This window comes from Trachemys scripta, chromosome 6 (assembly GCF_013100865.1).
Source record: "Trachemys scripta elegans isolate TJP31775 chromosome 6, CAS_Tse_1.0, whole genome shotgun sequence".
In the NCBI taxonomy this organism is placed as follows: Eukaryota; Metazoa; Chordata; order Testudines; family Emydidae; genus Trachemys; species Trachemys scripta.
In genome coordinates this window covers 17,719,861-17,736,379 of record NC_048303.1, presented here as the reverse complement: position 1 = coordinate 17,736,379, position 16,519 = coordinate 17,719,861, and the positions used below count along the sequence as shown (strand labels likewise).

General features: G+C 40.0%; 1 protein-coding gene across 4 annotated transcripts in view; it reads right to left on the bottom strand.

Moving 5' to 3' along the window:
- Positions 1-16,519, bottom strand: part of WDR7 (WD repeat domain 7) — a 340,638-nt gene that overhangs the window by 245,718 nt on the left and 78,401 nt on the right. For all 4 annotated transcript variants that reach the window (XM_034773718.1, XM_034773717.1, XM_034773719.1 and 1 more), the window contains 2 exons: positions 1,144-1,913; positions 542-630 (listed from right to left, as the gene is read on the bottom strand). In XM_034773718.1, coding sequence (XP_034629609.1) covers positions 542-630; positions 1,144-1,913 — 859 coding nt within the window. The remainder of the gene's footprint in view (positions 1-541; positions 631-1,143; positions 1,914-16,519) is intronic.

Sequence of the window (16,519 nt, the reverse complement as noted above, 5' to 3'; positions counted from 1 at the left end):
TAAGCATCCTGAAGGTCCAGAGCAGCAAACCAGTCATTCTGAGTCAAAGCGGGGAGGGCAGCTGATTGGGTAACCATGTGGACTCTCAGGTATCTGTTATATTTGTTGAGGTTGCGGAGGTCAAGCATAGGTCTTAACCCTCTCTTGGATTTGGAAATCAGGAAGTACCTGACACCGGTGTTCTGGAGGAACTTCCTCTACCACTCCCAAGACCAGCAAAGAGTTGAGCTGCTTGAGGAACAATATCTTTTGAGAAGGGTTCCTGACAAGGGTCAGGGAAGGAGGGGGGAAGTTTGGTCATCTTTTGTATGAAGCAGACAGTTACATGTCATGTGACCACACTATGTTAATATCAGCACTTCATTATACTGATTAAAAAAATACATGGATCTTAATCATACACATTTTCATATGGAATATCATAGTATTTTCTTTTTACAGCTAGAAACCAATACAATGTTATCATCACTACAGAGTAGCTAGACCATTTCAGTCTAGAGCTAAAATGTCATGTCAGTTATCTCACAGGCTTTAATTTTACCTTGTTTAATTTGCCCTTGAGCTGCATTACTGGAAGCTGGTGGGGGAGCCTTCATTTTAGACAAATCTGGGGTGCCTGGCCTAGGAGGCCTAAAAATAAAATGAGACAAAACATTCAAAGCTTATTCTCCAAAAGATATTTATTCTGATTTAAGGTGTCCCATTAAAAGAGTGTCCCATCAAAACACTTTAGTTGCTATTAAAATTAAGGCTTATTAGCAATTCACAGATAATCCTAGTTTCTCACCAACTATAACTGAAATATTATCAGTATAATTTATTTAGAATTTGATAAACTATTTAAAAGTTATTGAGAAAACAATACAAATATGTGAGCCTAATTCTCACTCTCTTACAACCATTTTATGTGCTGTAACACCAATTAAGTCACACTGGTTTAAAAAAACCCATAACAACATATAACATAATGGATACCCATAATGGATACATGTTCATCTAGTGTGGCTGTAATAGGTGTTCCATAGCACAAAGCTATAAAGAGTAACAGAATTAAAACAAAAAAAAATATTGTTTTACAATAAAAAAAATCAAAAGGCAAAAAGTTATTACAAGATAAGTAAATACACTGAATCCTTTTCATACCTGATTGGACCCTTCTTCATATGGTCTCCAATAAATGTTGCATTAGTCATACTCATCAAAGTATTCGCCAAAGAGATAATAGACAGGAGATGCTGAGTAGTGACTGCACGTGATACTCCATATGTCCCCCTTCCTAGTCCCTCTGTAATGGACATTTTCCTTCCTACTTCCACACTACCATATGATGGTTTGCCTAGGGACTGGTTATATCCTGGAAGCATCAGAGACATGTGGCCTCCTCTAGATAGCAGACCAAAGGACACAGAACAGTGTGGTTTAAGCATGCCAAGGCGATCAAGACAAACATCATCTAGATCTTCATTCAAACCCCAGGCATGAAGACAGGACATAAAAAGCTTTGCTGTGTCCATGGTTAGATTATACTCTAATAGGGTTAATGGTTTAGATTTGCTGGAGCGATATTCTGGGTCACTGTCTTCCCTTCTCTGTCTCATTGATTCTTCATCCTCATCTTCATCATCAAGAAGATGTTCTTTTATGTTCTCTTTGATCGTTTCCTTGACTTGCTGGAAGAGCACTGCTGCTCGTTTGCCAGCCAAAAAAGACCCCCCCTTATCAGAACTGCCAGATGCTTTCTGTAAATTCTCTGGGGAAATGAGTGCAGTATTAGGCCTAGAGGCTTCTTCAGTCAGTAGCTGAATAATCAGAGCTTCTACATCAAAGAAGAGCACATGTATATCTGGATCTGTTAGGTTAGTCTTTATGGCTTGAACCATCAGAGAATTGTGTGAATATTTAGGCAAATTCCCCTGCAATTAAAAAAGAAAAAAGAAAAAGTACAGATTAAAATGAAAATAACATCTTCACTTTATTAGTATTTTCAATCTTTCCACAAAGTTAGTTTATAAACATAAGCATCACAGGTAAGAAAAGTTTGAGAACTCATGAGATTTAAAATATGTAATGCAAGTGCTAATGGAAAACGTTATATGATTCCATTTAAGCCACCATACACAAGAGAGGAAACATAATAGCTTTGAAATATCATTGGGCGGGTTTTAGCTTAAATACATGCAAATTTTAGTTATATAACTTCATCAATGAAATACCAATCATTAGTTCACCAGTCACTTCTCATTGGTTCTTTAGATCATGAACCCTAAAAGATAACAGCTATTTTACAAATATAAAATAAACCCATATATTCTGGTCTATTAAATTCAAACCAAACAAAAGAAAGAAAACCTTTGGTATTTCAGACACTAATAAAATTTTAAAAAACCAAGGGGATAATCTAGCCTATTATGCCAACGTACGTGATCAGAAGCTGAAACAAAGTAAAATAGATATTCCTTAAGTTTGCATTTTTCTCCACTGTTCCACCCCTCTCCCCCAAAAAACAAACACTACTGATAGAGAAAAGCCAGCAGGGGTGTAAAGAAGAAAGGAATAAACAACACCAACATTGATTTCTAAGTACTATTAGAATTCTATTTTCTCCCTGTAACCAAAGTAAACATTAATTCCTGAGGAAAACACATTTATATATTTATATAGCACTCGAATACCTGCTACACCAGAAATGTGATAGTTTCCTTTTAAAATGTCATATATACAAAGGGCAATTGCTAAGCTATTATTCTTGCTGCACACTTTTAAGCAATGGACTGCAATCTGAGGGGGAAAAAAAATAAAAGGATTGATATGTGATCAATGTATAGCATTTCTAAAAACCCAAAATGTAGAAAAACTATGGGTGGAGAACAGTGACTAGTTGAGTAATCAAATTAGGCGGGTTTTTTTGGTACTTGATTGCGGTCAGCTACTGTTACTTTTTCTTCTGAAAATTCAGTCTTTTGTTATAATTTACAGAATTGTAAGATTTGAGGGGACATGTACCTGTATCTCTGCCTTCATGTTTAAAGTAACTGTCCACTGGGAATACAATGGTTATTTTTCATCATTTAAAATTAAATACCATTAACTTGTACAAGGCTGAGAACAGATAATAAAGTTACCTTTAGCACTTTTGATATCCATCAGATTGAATGGTTTGCTAGAGCATTGCTGCATTTGGTGAGAGCTGGACAAGCAGTGGGGGCGGTTTAGGTTGGATATTAGGAAAAAACTATTTCACTAGGAGGGTGGTGAAACACTGGAATGGGTTACCTAGGGAGGTGGTGGAATCTCCATCCTTTGAGGTTTTTAAGGCCCAGCTTGACAAAGCCCTGCCTTGAATGATTTAGACTATAACAGGGTTCAAAAAAGACCTAGATAAATTCATGGAGATTGGGTCCATCTATGACTATTAGCCAGACTGGGCTGCGATGGTGTCCCTAGCCTCTGTTTGCCAGAAGCTGGAAATGAGTGACAGCGGATGGATCACTTGATGGTTACCTGTTCTGTTCATTCCCTCTGAAGCACCTGGCATTGGCCACTGTTTGGGGACAGGATGCTAGGCTGGATGGACCTTTGGTTCTTATGTTGTCTTTTATCATTTTTCTGTGTTAGTTCATTGGAGAGCATAGTCATGATCTGATTTCACCCACTGACCACACACCCCTAGTTGTAATGTACCACCCCACACTAGCACCCATATCATCAACAATTACAAATCATGCTTGATAAGGATAGAAATCTTTCCCACATTCTCTCTTCTGGCCTTCAAACAATGACCCTTCCCTCAACCTCACCAAGCTCATCATCAGAAGCAAGCTCCCCACTGACCAGGACACACCAACTTAAAGCAGCACCAAACCCTGCCAGAACAGATGCAAAACATGCAGACATATCTTCGCTACTATGAAGATAAATAACCCCCTCAACACACCTCTCAAGATGAATGGGTCCTACTTATCACAACATGTAGTGCACCTCATCCAGTGCATCAAATGCCCCAACAAGAACTATGTGGGTGAAACCTGACTATCACTGTGCTCTCCAATGAACTGGCACAGAAAAATGATAAAGACAAAAACTGAGGAAGAGCTGTGTTGTTCAAAAACTTGTCTCTTTCACAAACAGCTGGTCCAATGAAAGATAGTACCTCTACCTTATCTCTCTCACATCCTGAGATCAACACGGCTACAGCACTGCAAACAACATTGAAATTGCCATACAGATCAGACTAACACTCCGTCTAGTCTAGTCTAGACTAGAATAACCTGCCCTTAGTGTAAGTTTCTTCCTAACCAGAGGTAGATAGTGACTGGCTTATACATTTAAGCTCTATATATCTCTTCTAACACAAACTGTTGTTCTATTTAATATAATTTTGGATATGCAGAGGCTGGTATCACTGATGGAGGTGGGATTGACAATTTAGTTATATATAAGATGCTATGATAGGCAAAAACAAAGGAAAGTCTTAAAAATGAACATTATCAGTTTGTATCTGATATAATAGAAATACAGGAGCCAGTGGAAAGATGTAAATAGCAAGGTGATGCAATCAATAATAAAGACCCCTATTATTTTTCCCCCTCTGTTAACTAAACAGCCTTCTTTTTTCCCCACTACTCTTTCCAACTAGAAGTCTTTCAATGTTTGTATCATAAGTTCTTTTGAGGTGAAGTGATTAGAAGTGAATAAAGTACTCAAGGTGAAGGCTTAGTACCAACTTATATAATTATATTCTCAATATTATTTTCTATCCCATTCTTTATACATCCTAACATTTTGTTTGCTTTTTGACTGCCTCGGTGCACTGAGCAGATATCTTTCTTGTGCTGTCCCCAATTAAGGCTGCATCTTTCTTTGAGTACTTACAATCCATCGAGCTGCATGAGTGCTTTACTCCTCCAAGATGCAGTACCTAGAATTTTTCAACATTGAATTTCGGCTTCCATTGTGGTGACTATTTTTGCTATGTTTTTAGGTCCCCCTTGAGTCCCTCAAAGTCTTATCTAGACTAACCTAAATAATTAAATCTGCAAACTTTTGCAACTTAACTGTTCATTCCATCTCCAGACCCTTAACAAATTTGTTCAACCCTATAAGTCCTCGCAGGGATCCTAGATGCATACTGTTTAACCTTTGGCCAATTTGAAAACTGGCCATTTATTCCTATCCTTTCTCTCTGTCTCTTTGCTCGTTTCTTCTACTCCAAGATAGTACGTCCTTTCGACCCCAGGGCTACTTCATTTCCTTTAACAGCTTCTTGTGCAGGACTTTGTCACACACTTGTTGAAAACTTAGGTAATTGACATCTACTCTTTTTCCTTTCATCACCATTTTGACATGATCAGGAAATTATAGTAAATTGGAAAGGCATAATTTTCATTAACAGAAGTAATGCTGGTTTGTCCCCCATTATCTCCTGCTCATCTAGTTGTTTTATAAAATACTCTAATTATTATTTCAACCATTCTAATAGATTAGTATCCTTATTTCAGTACCGAATTCCCAAGATCATTCTAGCACCTTTTTAAAAGAAAAGTACATGTGCTATTCCCCCATCCAATAGTATAGTAGATTATTTTAATGAGAGTGCATATTTATGTTAGAAGCTCAGGTCACTCCATACTGGATATCCTTCAGAAGTCTTGTATAAAGATTATGAACTCCTAGTTATTTGGTGCTGTTCATCTTATCAGTTTCTTTCAGAATTTCTTCTTTTGACATTTCTGTCTTTTGCAGTGCTTCATTTATTACCTGAATGGGGTCATTATCACTACAGCAGATGTTCAGGAGAAGACAGACCTTATCTTCCTCAACTGCTTCCTTTACACTCTGATAAGGCTTATTTGTTTTTGAGATCATCTATTTACTCCACAAAATTCCTCTTAACCTTTATAATTTCCAATTTATATTTTACCTGAAATACTTTATGTTCCCTTCTACTAGCTTCAGTTGGGAAGGATTCACACTTTTTGAAGGATACTAGCTTACTTCCTGAATTAACTCCCCTGTTATTTAGGACCAAGTCAAGAGTATCCTCTCCTCTTCTGTGCTCTAGAACTAATGCTAAGAAGCAATCATTTAATGGGTTGAGAAATTGCTTCTATAAACCTTGCTCAGCTGTGATATGTGGCTAGTTGGGGGTGGGGTCATCATTATTGCATCTGTATTTGATTTAGTTATATCTTTGATTTTCCTCCACAGTGCACTTTTAATATATTTTCCTGATTCAGAGGCTGGTAGTACAATGCTACTAATATATTTTTATGATGATGATTTGGAATTGGTATGCATACAGATTGTGTTACATGGTCCTTTCCACTTGAAATCTAATGTGATAAAATTTCTACATACTCTTTCAGATACAGTGCTATTTCCCCACCACAACCTAATGTGCGCTTCCAATACAGTTTATAATATACAACAAAGTGCCCTGGTTTGACATTCCCCGTGTTTCAGAAGTGTCTATTACAATCAGTCTCCATCCAGTCTTCTTTAGCTAGGCATTCTAGCTCACCTATTGTTTTGCTTTTAAGATTTTTGCAACAATATATAGAAATGTATAGCTTTTATTCTTGACCACATATTTTTATTTAACTCCTTTCCTTGAAGCCTTTTATTTCTCTGGAACGTACTTGTGATAACAACCTGGACCTTCTTCATTTCGATTTTAATTTCTGTTTGCTGAATATACAGTTTTGTATTAATGAAACTCCTAGCAAATGTCTTTGGGTATGTCTATATTAGAAAAATTACAGCGGCACCGCTGCAGTGACGATACTTACTATAGTAACAAAAGGAGTGCTTCTGTCACTGTAGGAAATCCACCTCTCTGAGAGGTGTTAGCTAGGTTGACAGAAAAATTCGTGGTGTCTACACCAGGGCCTAATTTGGCTTAATTACATTATACAAGGCATACATTTTTTCACAGCCCTGAGCAATCTAGCTTACCTAACTCTGTAAAGTAGATCAGCCCTTAGGGCATATCTACAATACAAACTTCCGCCACCACAAGTTACATCAGCATAAAGCCGCCGCAGTATGCATGGCGCTTGTGTGCATGCATACTTGGCTCTCTGCATCCGCCCTGCAGTACTCACCAAGAGTGCTTGTTTCAATGCACAGTGTAGTACACCATGGGTAGGTATCCAGTGTGCAACTCGCCATCATCCAGCACATTGACTCATGGGAAGTTTTGGCAATGCATGGTGGGGAAGAAATGAGTCATGCAGGAGTGACATGGACAGAAGGGTCAAGTTCACATCATGCAACTTTCTCGACCCCATAATGCCATCTCTGTACCATAATTTTTGTAAATCCCACGAACCCACAAGGGACTTGTCATGGTCCGCCAACTCTGACAGAACGATGGAGCCTGCACAGCTCTGCACTATTGTCACAAGCATTGCAAACACAGGATGCACAATCTTCTGGTATTTGCAGAGCCGAAAGAAGAGCCTTGGGGAACATGACAATTTCCTGGAGGTCAGATTACTGTGGGACGTAGCAAGACCCAATTAAAGATTGTTGCTGGCATTCACAGCGCTCCAAATAGTGGAACACCACTTTTGGGCCTGAGAAATGAGCACTAACTGGCGGGATCGCATCGCAATGCAGGCTTGTAATTATGAGCAGGGGCTGTAGAACTTTTGGATGCATAAGGCCATATTCCTGGATCGGTGTGCCAACCTTACCCCAGCCCTCAAGTGCAGGAACACCAGAATGAGAGTTGCACTGAGAGTGGGGAAGGGAGTAGCAATCACACGGAGGAAAACTGCAATGGCAGAAATCATTTTGCAGTTGGAAAATCCACGGTGGGGGTTATTGTCACACAAATGGGCAGGGCCATTGGTCGTCTCTTCCTACACAGGACTGAGACTTTCAGCAAAGTGTAATGGATGACTTGCTGCAATGGGGTTCGCGAACTGTGGTGGAGCGATTAATAGCACGCATATCCCTATTTGGCACCAGACCACTTTGCCACAGAGTACATCAACAGATAGGGCTATTTTTCTATGGTTAGGGAAGCACAGGTGGATCACCAGGGACACTTAACCAACATCAGTGTTCGCTGGTCAGGGACGGTGCATGACTCTCGCATCTTTAAGACCACTGGACTGTTCAGAAAGCTACAAGCAGGGGCTTTCTTTCCCACCTGGCAGATGACTATTGGTGATACTGAAATGCCCATAGTGATCTTGGGGGGACCCAGCCTATGCCTTACTACCATGGTCATGACACCATACACTGGCCACCTTCACAGCACCAGGAGAGATTCAGCTACCGGCTCAGTAGGCGCAGCAAGACAATTGCGTATGCTTTTGGTATACTGAAGAGGCACTGACATAGTTTACTCACAAGACTGGAGCTCAGTGAGAAAAATATGGTTTAGCTGCCTGCTGCATCTTGCAAATTTGTGAAGTAAAGGGGAAAAAGTATCCATTAGGGTGGAAGGTAGAGCTGGAACTGCTGTCGGCTGCGTTTGAACAGCCAGATACAAGGGCTATCAGAATTGCTCAACGTGGAGCTATACGGTTCAGGGAGGCTTTGAAAGAGCTCCAATAGCGAGCCACAGTTAATGCACTGTGCTCACCCCGGTCCTGCAGCTTGGAACTGTTAGAAACTGTGTGGTGCTTGGTGCACATCTATGGCATGTAACAGACAATGCACTCTATTAACTTTGTGGCGCTTGCTGTACATTTATGATTATTACATTGTTTGTCAGGGATTCTATGAGCTCTGTCAAAGTTTACAGTCACAAGTAAGTGGGTGCTTTCAATGCCACCAGCCATTTTGCAAAATATGTTGCGACTTAATAAAGATTAATTATTTTCCGAACAATAGAGTTTTACTATGTAATAAAACACTTCAAAAAATTTCTGTGCAAGTTAAAAGCAAATACATTAAAACCTTAAATTTATGTGTAACCCTTTTGGGGTTTAGCGAGGGTGGCCCCTTTAAGTGGGAAGCGTGAAGGGAGGGAGAGCAACAGGGTATATGTCTGGAGCACCACATAGAAGAACTACAGCAAGCAGCTCCTCATATAGTGAAGCAGCCGAGAACCTGCCCAAAGTCTGGAGCGGCTGACCAGGAACACCCCAGGACAGGAGCAGCACTGTGCCAAGGAGGAATCACTTGAGAAGGACAAACTAGAGCTGCCCAGAACTGTATGAGGCAGTGAGTACTGAGGCTTGTGACCTTGCATTGGTAGTAAGAAGGGAAGCTGTAGCTAGCCAGGTGGGTTTGCAGAAAGTGCCAAAAGAGGCACAAGAAGGGTTTGTCGGGGAAAGTTTAGTAGTGCCAAAGACGACCAGGAACACCCAAGACTCACCACCAGACTGGAACTTTGCCCAGGACTCCTGAACTCTGAGTGCAAATGCATGGCTTGGTGTTTTCCCTTTCAGACAGTGATACAACTGGGCCTGTGTTGAATGTAACACTGTGTTACCGCTCCCTACGTCTTTCCCCTGTTGTTTTCTCCATTCATCCCTCTGTGAATAAGTATTTCACTTTCCTAGATTCACTGTACTATTCCAGTGTGTGTGTGTTCACTCCGGGGGGGGGGGTTGTATCAGGTGCCCCTGGGGTGGAAGGGACTTTCCCTGCTGTGTTCCTACACATGCCTTTTCTTGGCTGGAGCTGCCTGCAGAGCAGACTCCATCTTGGCAAGGAGGATGTTAAAATTACATATGGAACAGAGCTTAAAAGGACAGGGAAGGAATATTCATGTCCATTTTAGCTACACATACATCAACCATGGCTTTAACAGGTCAGTGTATGTGAAACTGTGTTTGTCCTTAATGTCCCTCGATGTGGAGTGACAGGGGCAGGAATGTGGGCCCTGATGCCACATGGAATGTTGAGGGAAGTATAGGGAATGTTGCCATTCTCCATGGACTGCAAAGGGAGGCAAGCCCAGGAGTGTTGAAACTGTAGGTCCAGAATTTTCTGCAGCATCAGCGTTTGCAGCCAGAGAAGCCCCATTATGTCCTGGTGCATCTTCCTCTCTGACTCCTTGGCCTTTCTCCTGTTCACTCTTTCCTTCGCCATACAGTTTGCAACATTCATGGATCCATGCCTTCTGTTCATGATCTGATGCAGCACTGGCTTGCAGGATCTCGCTGAACATGTCACCCCTAGTCCTCTTCTTTTTCCTCCTTATCTGGCTCAAGCATTCCACTGGTATGGAGGGGGAACCCCTCAAGGCTACAATGGCAGCAGCTACAGATAATACACACACAGGTACCATTGTCAGTACAGTCACACGAGAAAGCAGAAGTTAAGATTCAGAATTCCCTTCCCTTGCTCACTTAAAGTTTTAAATAATACAGGCTTATTGACACTTCTGGTTCAGAGTGCCTGTGCATGGTGCCACTCACAACACCAGGGAAATGAGGAGGGAATTGCTCAGTTGAGAATGAGTATTGGGCAATGACACTGAATATTTGCACCGTTTTCGTACGCGGTGATGATTTTAGCTAATCTCACTCTGGACGGTAGCAAAGGCAGAGAGAGCACAGCTGCTGCTGGGGTCCCAAAGCCACCCCCAGCCAGCATGCTGCTAACCCTGTTTAACCTGCTGAAGTTATCACCGACTGGCATAGGAAACTGTCCAACCGCAGAGGAAGAAATAAGGCTGCTAGAAATCTTTGGAAGAGGATTGCAGAATACGTCCGTGCACATTTCAAAACAATCTCTCAGGAGGATTCACAGGACTTCTGTTTGTACACAAACTGCTCTGCATGGCCCTTATTTCTACAGGGGAACAAAAAGCAGATAACTCCCTCTCTCTCTTTGTTATACCAACACCTTTTCTAGTATGAGCAAATTGATGAAAAGTCAATAGCTGAGTCTTGCTAAATTGGAGACATCACTGTAATGAGAAACACTCTTACCCGAGGATCCTTCCCCTGTGTTGGGCTCACTCATGCTTGACTACCAGTATAGTCAGTACTGACTGGATTGTGGTAGAGTCTCAAACCCTCCCAGCTGCATGTCCCCCATCCTTCTCCTCTTCCTCCTCCACCTCATCATCACTGTTCATGTCAGGGTCCTGCGATTCTGGCTTCTTGGAGGTATCCACAGTGGTGTGCAGGGTGGTGGTGGGGTGTCCACAAAGTATGGCATCCTGCTCTTTCTAAAAACGCCACATCTCCAGCTTGGTACCGGATCAACTGTTGGCCTCCCTGGCCTTCTGATATGCCTGCTGCAGTTCCTTTGCTTTCATGTGGCACTGCTACTAATCCCTGTCGTATCCCTTCTCCTGCACCCTCTGTGCAATCTGCTTATAAATGTCCAATTTTCTATGGCTGGTCCATAGCTGTGCTTGCGCAACCTCTTCTCCCCACAGGCTCAAGAGATCCAGCATCTCCTGTCTACTCCAAGCCAGTGCACATCTGGAGTGCGTACCCAGCATGGTCAGCGGGGCAGTTGTGCACAACAATGGAGAGCTGCTAAGTGTGCTCACCAAGCTGGACAATCAGGAAAAGGCATTTCAAAAAATTGCTGGGCTTTAAAAGGGAGCAGGTCGGGCCTTCTGGACTCCGTGACTCCTGGACAGTGGAGTGCACAATTGTGGTCAGTGTTAGGCATTGTGGGAGAGCTGCTTAAGGACTGCTAGGGTCAACACAGGTGTGTTGCAGTGTTCATTCATCCTGCATTGACCTCAATACATGGACCATGGCCTGCATACTGCAATGATGCCTGCTGAATTGGTGTTACTGCATCGGTGTATTGGGGAGCACAGAGACACATTCACAGCTAGGTCAATACAAGGCGGCTTACTTCAACCTAACTTTGAAGTGTAGACCACGCCTTAGTCTGACTCAAGTGTTCCTCTGTATCTGGTAGTTTTCCCTCACATCCCTTTTCTACTTTAAATATTCCCCCAAAAAAACTTTTTGTGCCAGCAGTCTAAATAAGATGCTGCCTATCCCATTAGGATAGGCTATCCCTTCCTAACAAAGTTCCCCACCAATTCCTAATAAATGTCAACCACTGTTCTTTCCATCATGCAGCCATCCATGCATTGAGACACTGAAGTTCTCAATCTAGTTGTTCCTGTGCACCAGAAGCAATTAAAAAAAAGCCATTATGGAAGCTCTGGTCTTAAACTTTTCCCCAATCATCAAAATTAATCATTCAGGATCTCTCTCCTATCTCCTGATATCAGTACCTGTACAGTAGAACCTCAGAGTTATGAACACCAGAATTACAAACTGACCTCATTTTGAACTGGAATTATGCAATTAGGCAGCAGCAGAGACAAAAAAAAAGGCAAATATAGTACAGTACTGTGTTAAATGTAAACTACTGAAAGAAATAAAGGGAAAGTTTAAACTAAGATTTGACAAGGTAAGGAAATTGTTTCTGTGCTTGTTTCATTTAAATTAAGATGGCTAAAGGCAGCATTTTTCTTCTGCATAGTAAAGTTTCAAAGTTGTATTAAGTCAATGTCCTGTTGTAAACTTTTGAAAGAATAACCATAACATTTAGTTCAAAGATACAAACATTTCAGAGTTGCGAACAACCTCCATTCCCAAGGTGCTCATAACTCTGAGGTTCTACTTTATGTACCATTACTACATCTTCCTTAGCCACTCATTAGAATGTTTTTATAAAAAGCCATGTAAGATCAACCCATTTCTCAACCAAGAGGCAAGTCTCAGTGCTATCACATGCTCATTTGTCAATATTTCTAAGGACTGAATCCTCTAACATGCTACCTGGTCGACAATTTAGTCTCCTGGAGAGAACTTCTCAATGCATTAGGCATGAATCAACCTCCTCTCCTTCTGCCAGAAGATGGGTCTCATCTGTCCCTCCACTCAACCTCAGTCTCCACTCATGATAGACTTCCTCACCTGGAGTACCATGACAGAGGTGTGTCTGCTCCAGCATCTCTGTAAATAACTATATGTGCTGTCTTCCTCTACTCTTCCAGTTCATCAACTCTGACCTCAAGCTGCTGTTCTTGGACCTTGAGATGCATGAGCTGCTTGCATCAGGAACATACACATGCCACCTGGCTACAAGGTGAATAGTCACACATGTAAGTAATCTAACATTTGCTCTTACACAGAGTTTGGATTGCTTAAGAGGCCCATGGAAGTATTCATTTTTAACAGGTGTTTGTCAAGGAAGGGGGCCAGCTGAAAATACATTCCTAAGGACTGATTTTTAAATATGCGGAACCTACTTACAGCAAGTTATAGTGTGCATAGAGACTCTCCACCAAATCAAAACTCAGAGCAACTGAGTGAATCTTCAATAGCATCTGTTGCTCTGCTAAATATTTTTTCCACTTCTCCTTTTAGTTCAGCATCCCAGTTTAAATCCTCATTTCTTTTGCCCCATAAAAATTAGACTTTCTTTCCAGCGGTCTCTTCACTTTGGACATGAAGACAATTATAAACAAGAACCTGTTCTCCCACCCCCTTTTTTCCTGTTACATTTTAGTACATCGCTCAACCATCAGCAGCAGCACTGACTGAACACCCAGATGGCCTAAGTCAGTCAGGAAAAAAAAAAAAAAAAAAAAAAAACAATGAATAGCCAAGTTCTGTGTTACAGGATCAGAAAATCAAGAAGTTCCATTTATTTAATAAATTAGCCAGGAAAGACAGATCACAGGAAACGAGTGTGTGGAAGGAAATTACTCAATTTCTCAGTATCGATGAGAAAAAGCTGAGAGAGAAGAAGCCATTTTTAAACATGTTATTTTTTTAAATGGTATAATAGAAGGGGGGAGATCTAATTTACAATGCATTAATTACTCTTATGCCTTATGTACTATAAAGTCTAATAATTTATCAGAATACAGTGTACAGAACTATATTTATTTATACAAGACATTTTGTTTATGGCTGGAGGGGGGACAATATAGTGAAAGTTAGAGATAACATAAAAGAAATATTTTAACTATTAAAATCTCTACACATACATTGCTACCAATGCATCTCTTATATATGCTACCCACTATGGTTGAAAGATAGATATGCAGTGATTAACAACATCTTAATTAGATTTGGAAAATTTGTTAATTAAAAATGGACTCATCTAGAGCACAGTTTTGAAATCATACTTGTGCAGCTGTAATATTTAAGGGTCCAACCCTACAAGCACGCAAACAGACACATTTGAGTTCAATGGGAACAATCACATACATAAACTTAAGCACATGGCTAGTATTTGTCAAATGAAACATGGTATGCTAAAGGATATACTGTATAAATATTAATGAAATGATTTTGAACATAGAATATGTAAAAAAAGAAAAAAAACATGGCTCTAAAATGGGAATGGATCTCTGATGCCCTCTGCTGTCCTATTGTTGTCACTACTAAAACACTAGCAAGCATTAATATCAGAATCAAATCATTTCTGAGGATTCACTTCAAAACTTAAAGTAGGCTAATTTAATTACCTGATACTCCAATTTGACTGGTTACTGTTAGGTATGAGAATTTAATTATTAGTAGTGCTCACATATGAGGTATCAGAATTTACCCTCTGTTAAATTTTAATTTTCTTCATTATAGGCAATAACTTGAACAGGTGACTTTCCCATCCATTCTATGACAAATTCATAAGCCCTTTGTAGGGGCAAACCTTATCCCCGTCCTGTGTTTGACTCCAGTAACAAACAAATGCACATGAAACAAGTCCAGCCCAAGCCTTCTCTTCAGGCTTTACCCCTAAAGTTCCTCCTTGAGAGTTACTTAGCTACCCTCTCGAGTCCCTCTGCCTCAGACCCAAGATATCTTTGTCAGGGAGCCTAGTTTTGAAGTTTGCTTTCTCCCTTTTTATTCCATCCAGCTAGAGGGTCTCTTCAGCCTGATATTGCTGGCAAGTATTGCAGGGTGGCCAGCTTCAGCCCAGCAAGAGGAGTTGTATGGGCTTTGTTTACCGCTCTATAGATATGTAAAACTAATTATTCTTCCAAAATTTCAAATAATAAAAACCAAACTATAGTTGAAAAGGTTTAAATTTAAATAACAGGGGGGAAGGGGAATCTAACACCACACAAGGTCAATGCTCACGACTAAATATGGGACATTTATCAAGAACACATGTAACCTTACTATTATCCTCACTACAGTTTAATAAAATGTATACAAACATTTGCTTGGGATATATGTTTTATTTTATTTCCCCTCAAATGCTAAAATGACTGTTTAAAACAGCCAATTTCAAAATATTAGCCTCTATAATATAATAATATATGGAGATATACCTATCTCATAGAACTGAAAGGGACCCCAAAAGGCATCGAGTCCAGCCCCCGCCTTCACTAGCAGGACCAAGTACTGATTTTTGCCCCAGATCCCGAAGTGGCCCCCTCCAGGATTGAACTCACAAGCCTGGGTTTAGCAGGCCAATGCTCAACCCACTCTAAACAGATTTCTCTTGTTGATAATAGTATTAAAATCAAAATATAAAATCAAAATCAGAATTCAAAAACATAGAAATGCTTCCAGCTTCTGCAATAATTTTAACCTGAAACTTAAAGAGCAAAAACTGATTATCATATATTGACACTAAATTCCTTTGTTTTTTCCTTAAATGGTTAGGTTATTTGCCTATTTCTTTTTTGGGGGAGGGGGTGTTACAGTCTCCATAGACTAGACTAATGTATAAACTAATCCTGCAGCACTGATAATGTAACGTCCGTACAATTTACTTAAACTTCACTCTAAAATCTAAATCTTCACTGAAAGCTCCAGTTAGCAGGTTGTCATTCGAGCATTTATTTATTACTCACATTGATAAATAGCCCATTATTATACTATAGTTTACATAAACTATAAATTTTATGCTTCTAAATGCATACACAAATGCATGCAATTGATCAACATGTGCCTTACTAATGGTTAATTAAATTATTTTAATGAGTAACTGTAAATAGTTTTATTTTATTTACTGAACATATGTAAACATAGAAAAAAAGTGTTGTTAAAATGTTTTAAATATTAACTCTGTCAGTTACTTGTATTTGTAGAAAAAACAAATCCATTAAAGTGTTCTTGTGTTAGACTTCATTAAAATCTTTCTCCCTTATTAGTTTCAGCAATGAGATTATTCAGCTCCACATATACCCCTCATTCTTCTTCTGTAAGCCTCATATGTATATTTTATTAACATTATTTCCTGGTTTCCCACAATGCACCATTATAAAATCAAACTTCAGCCACATCATAATGGAGGAATTTTTCAGGAAAGTCAATCTACCACAACTGACATGAAAAAATATGGATCAATGCTGCGTCTATGCTGCAGCTTTAGTGGACACACACACATGTAAGACTTCTTTATATTGGCTAAAGATCATACGGTAGACTCTGACCCAGCTCAATTACCAATTATTGAAAGGGACACAGCTGATACAATATATTTGGATTTTAGTATTAATAATCTGGATTTTGTATTGTTTCAGGTTTCAGAGTAGCAGCCGTGTTAGTCTGTATCCGCAAAAAGAACAGGAGTACTAATTTGTTAGTCTCTAAGGTGCCACAAG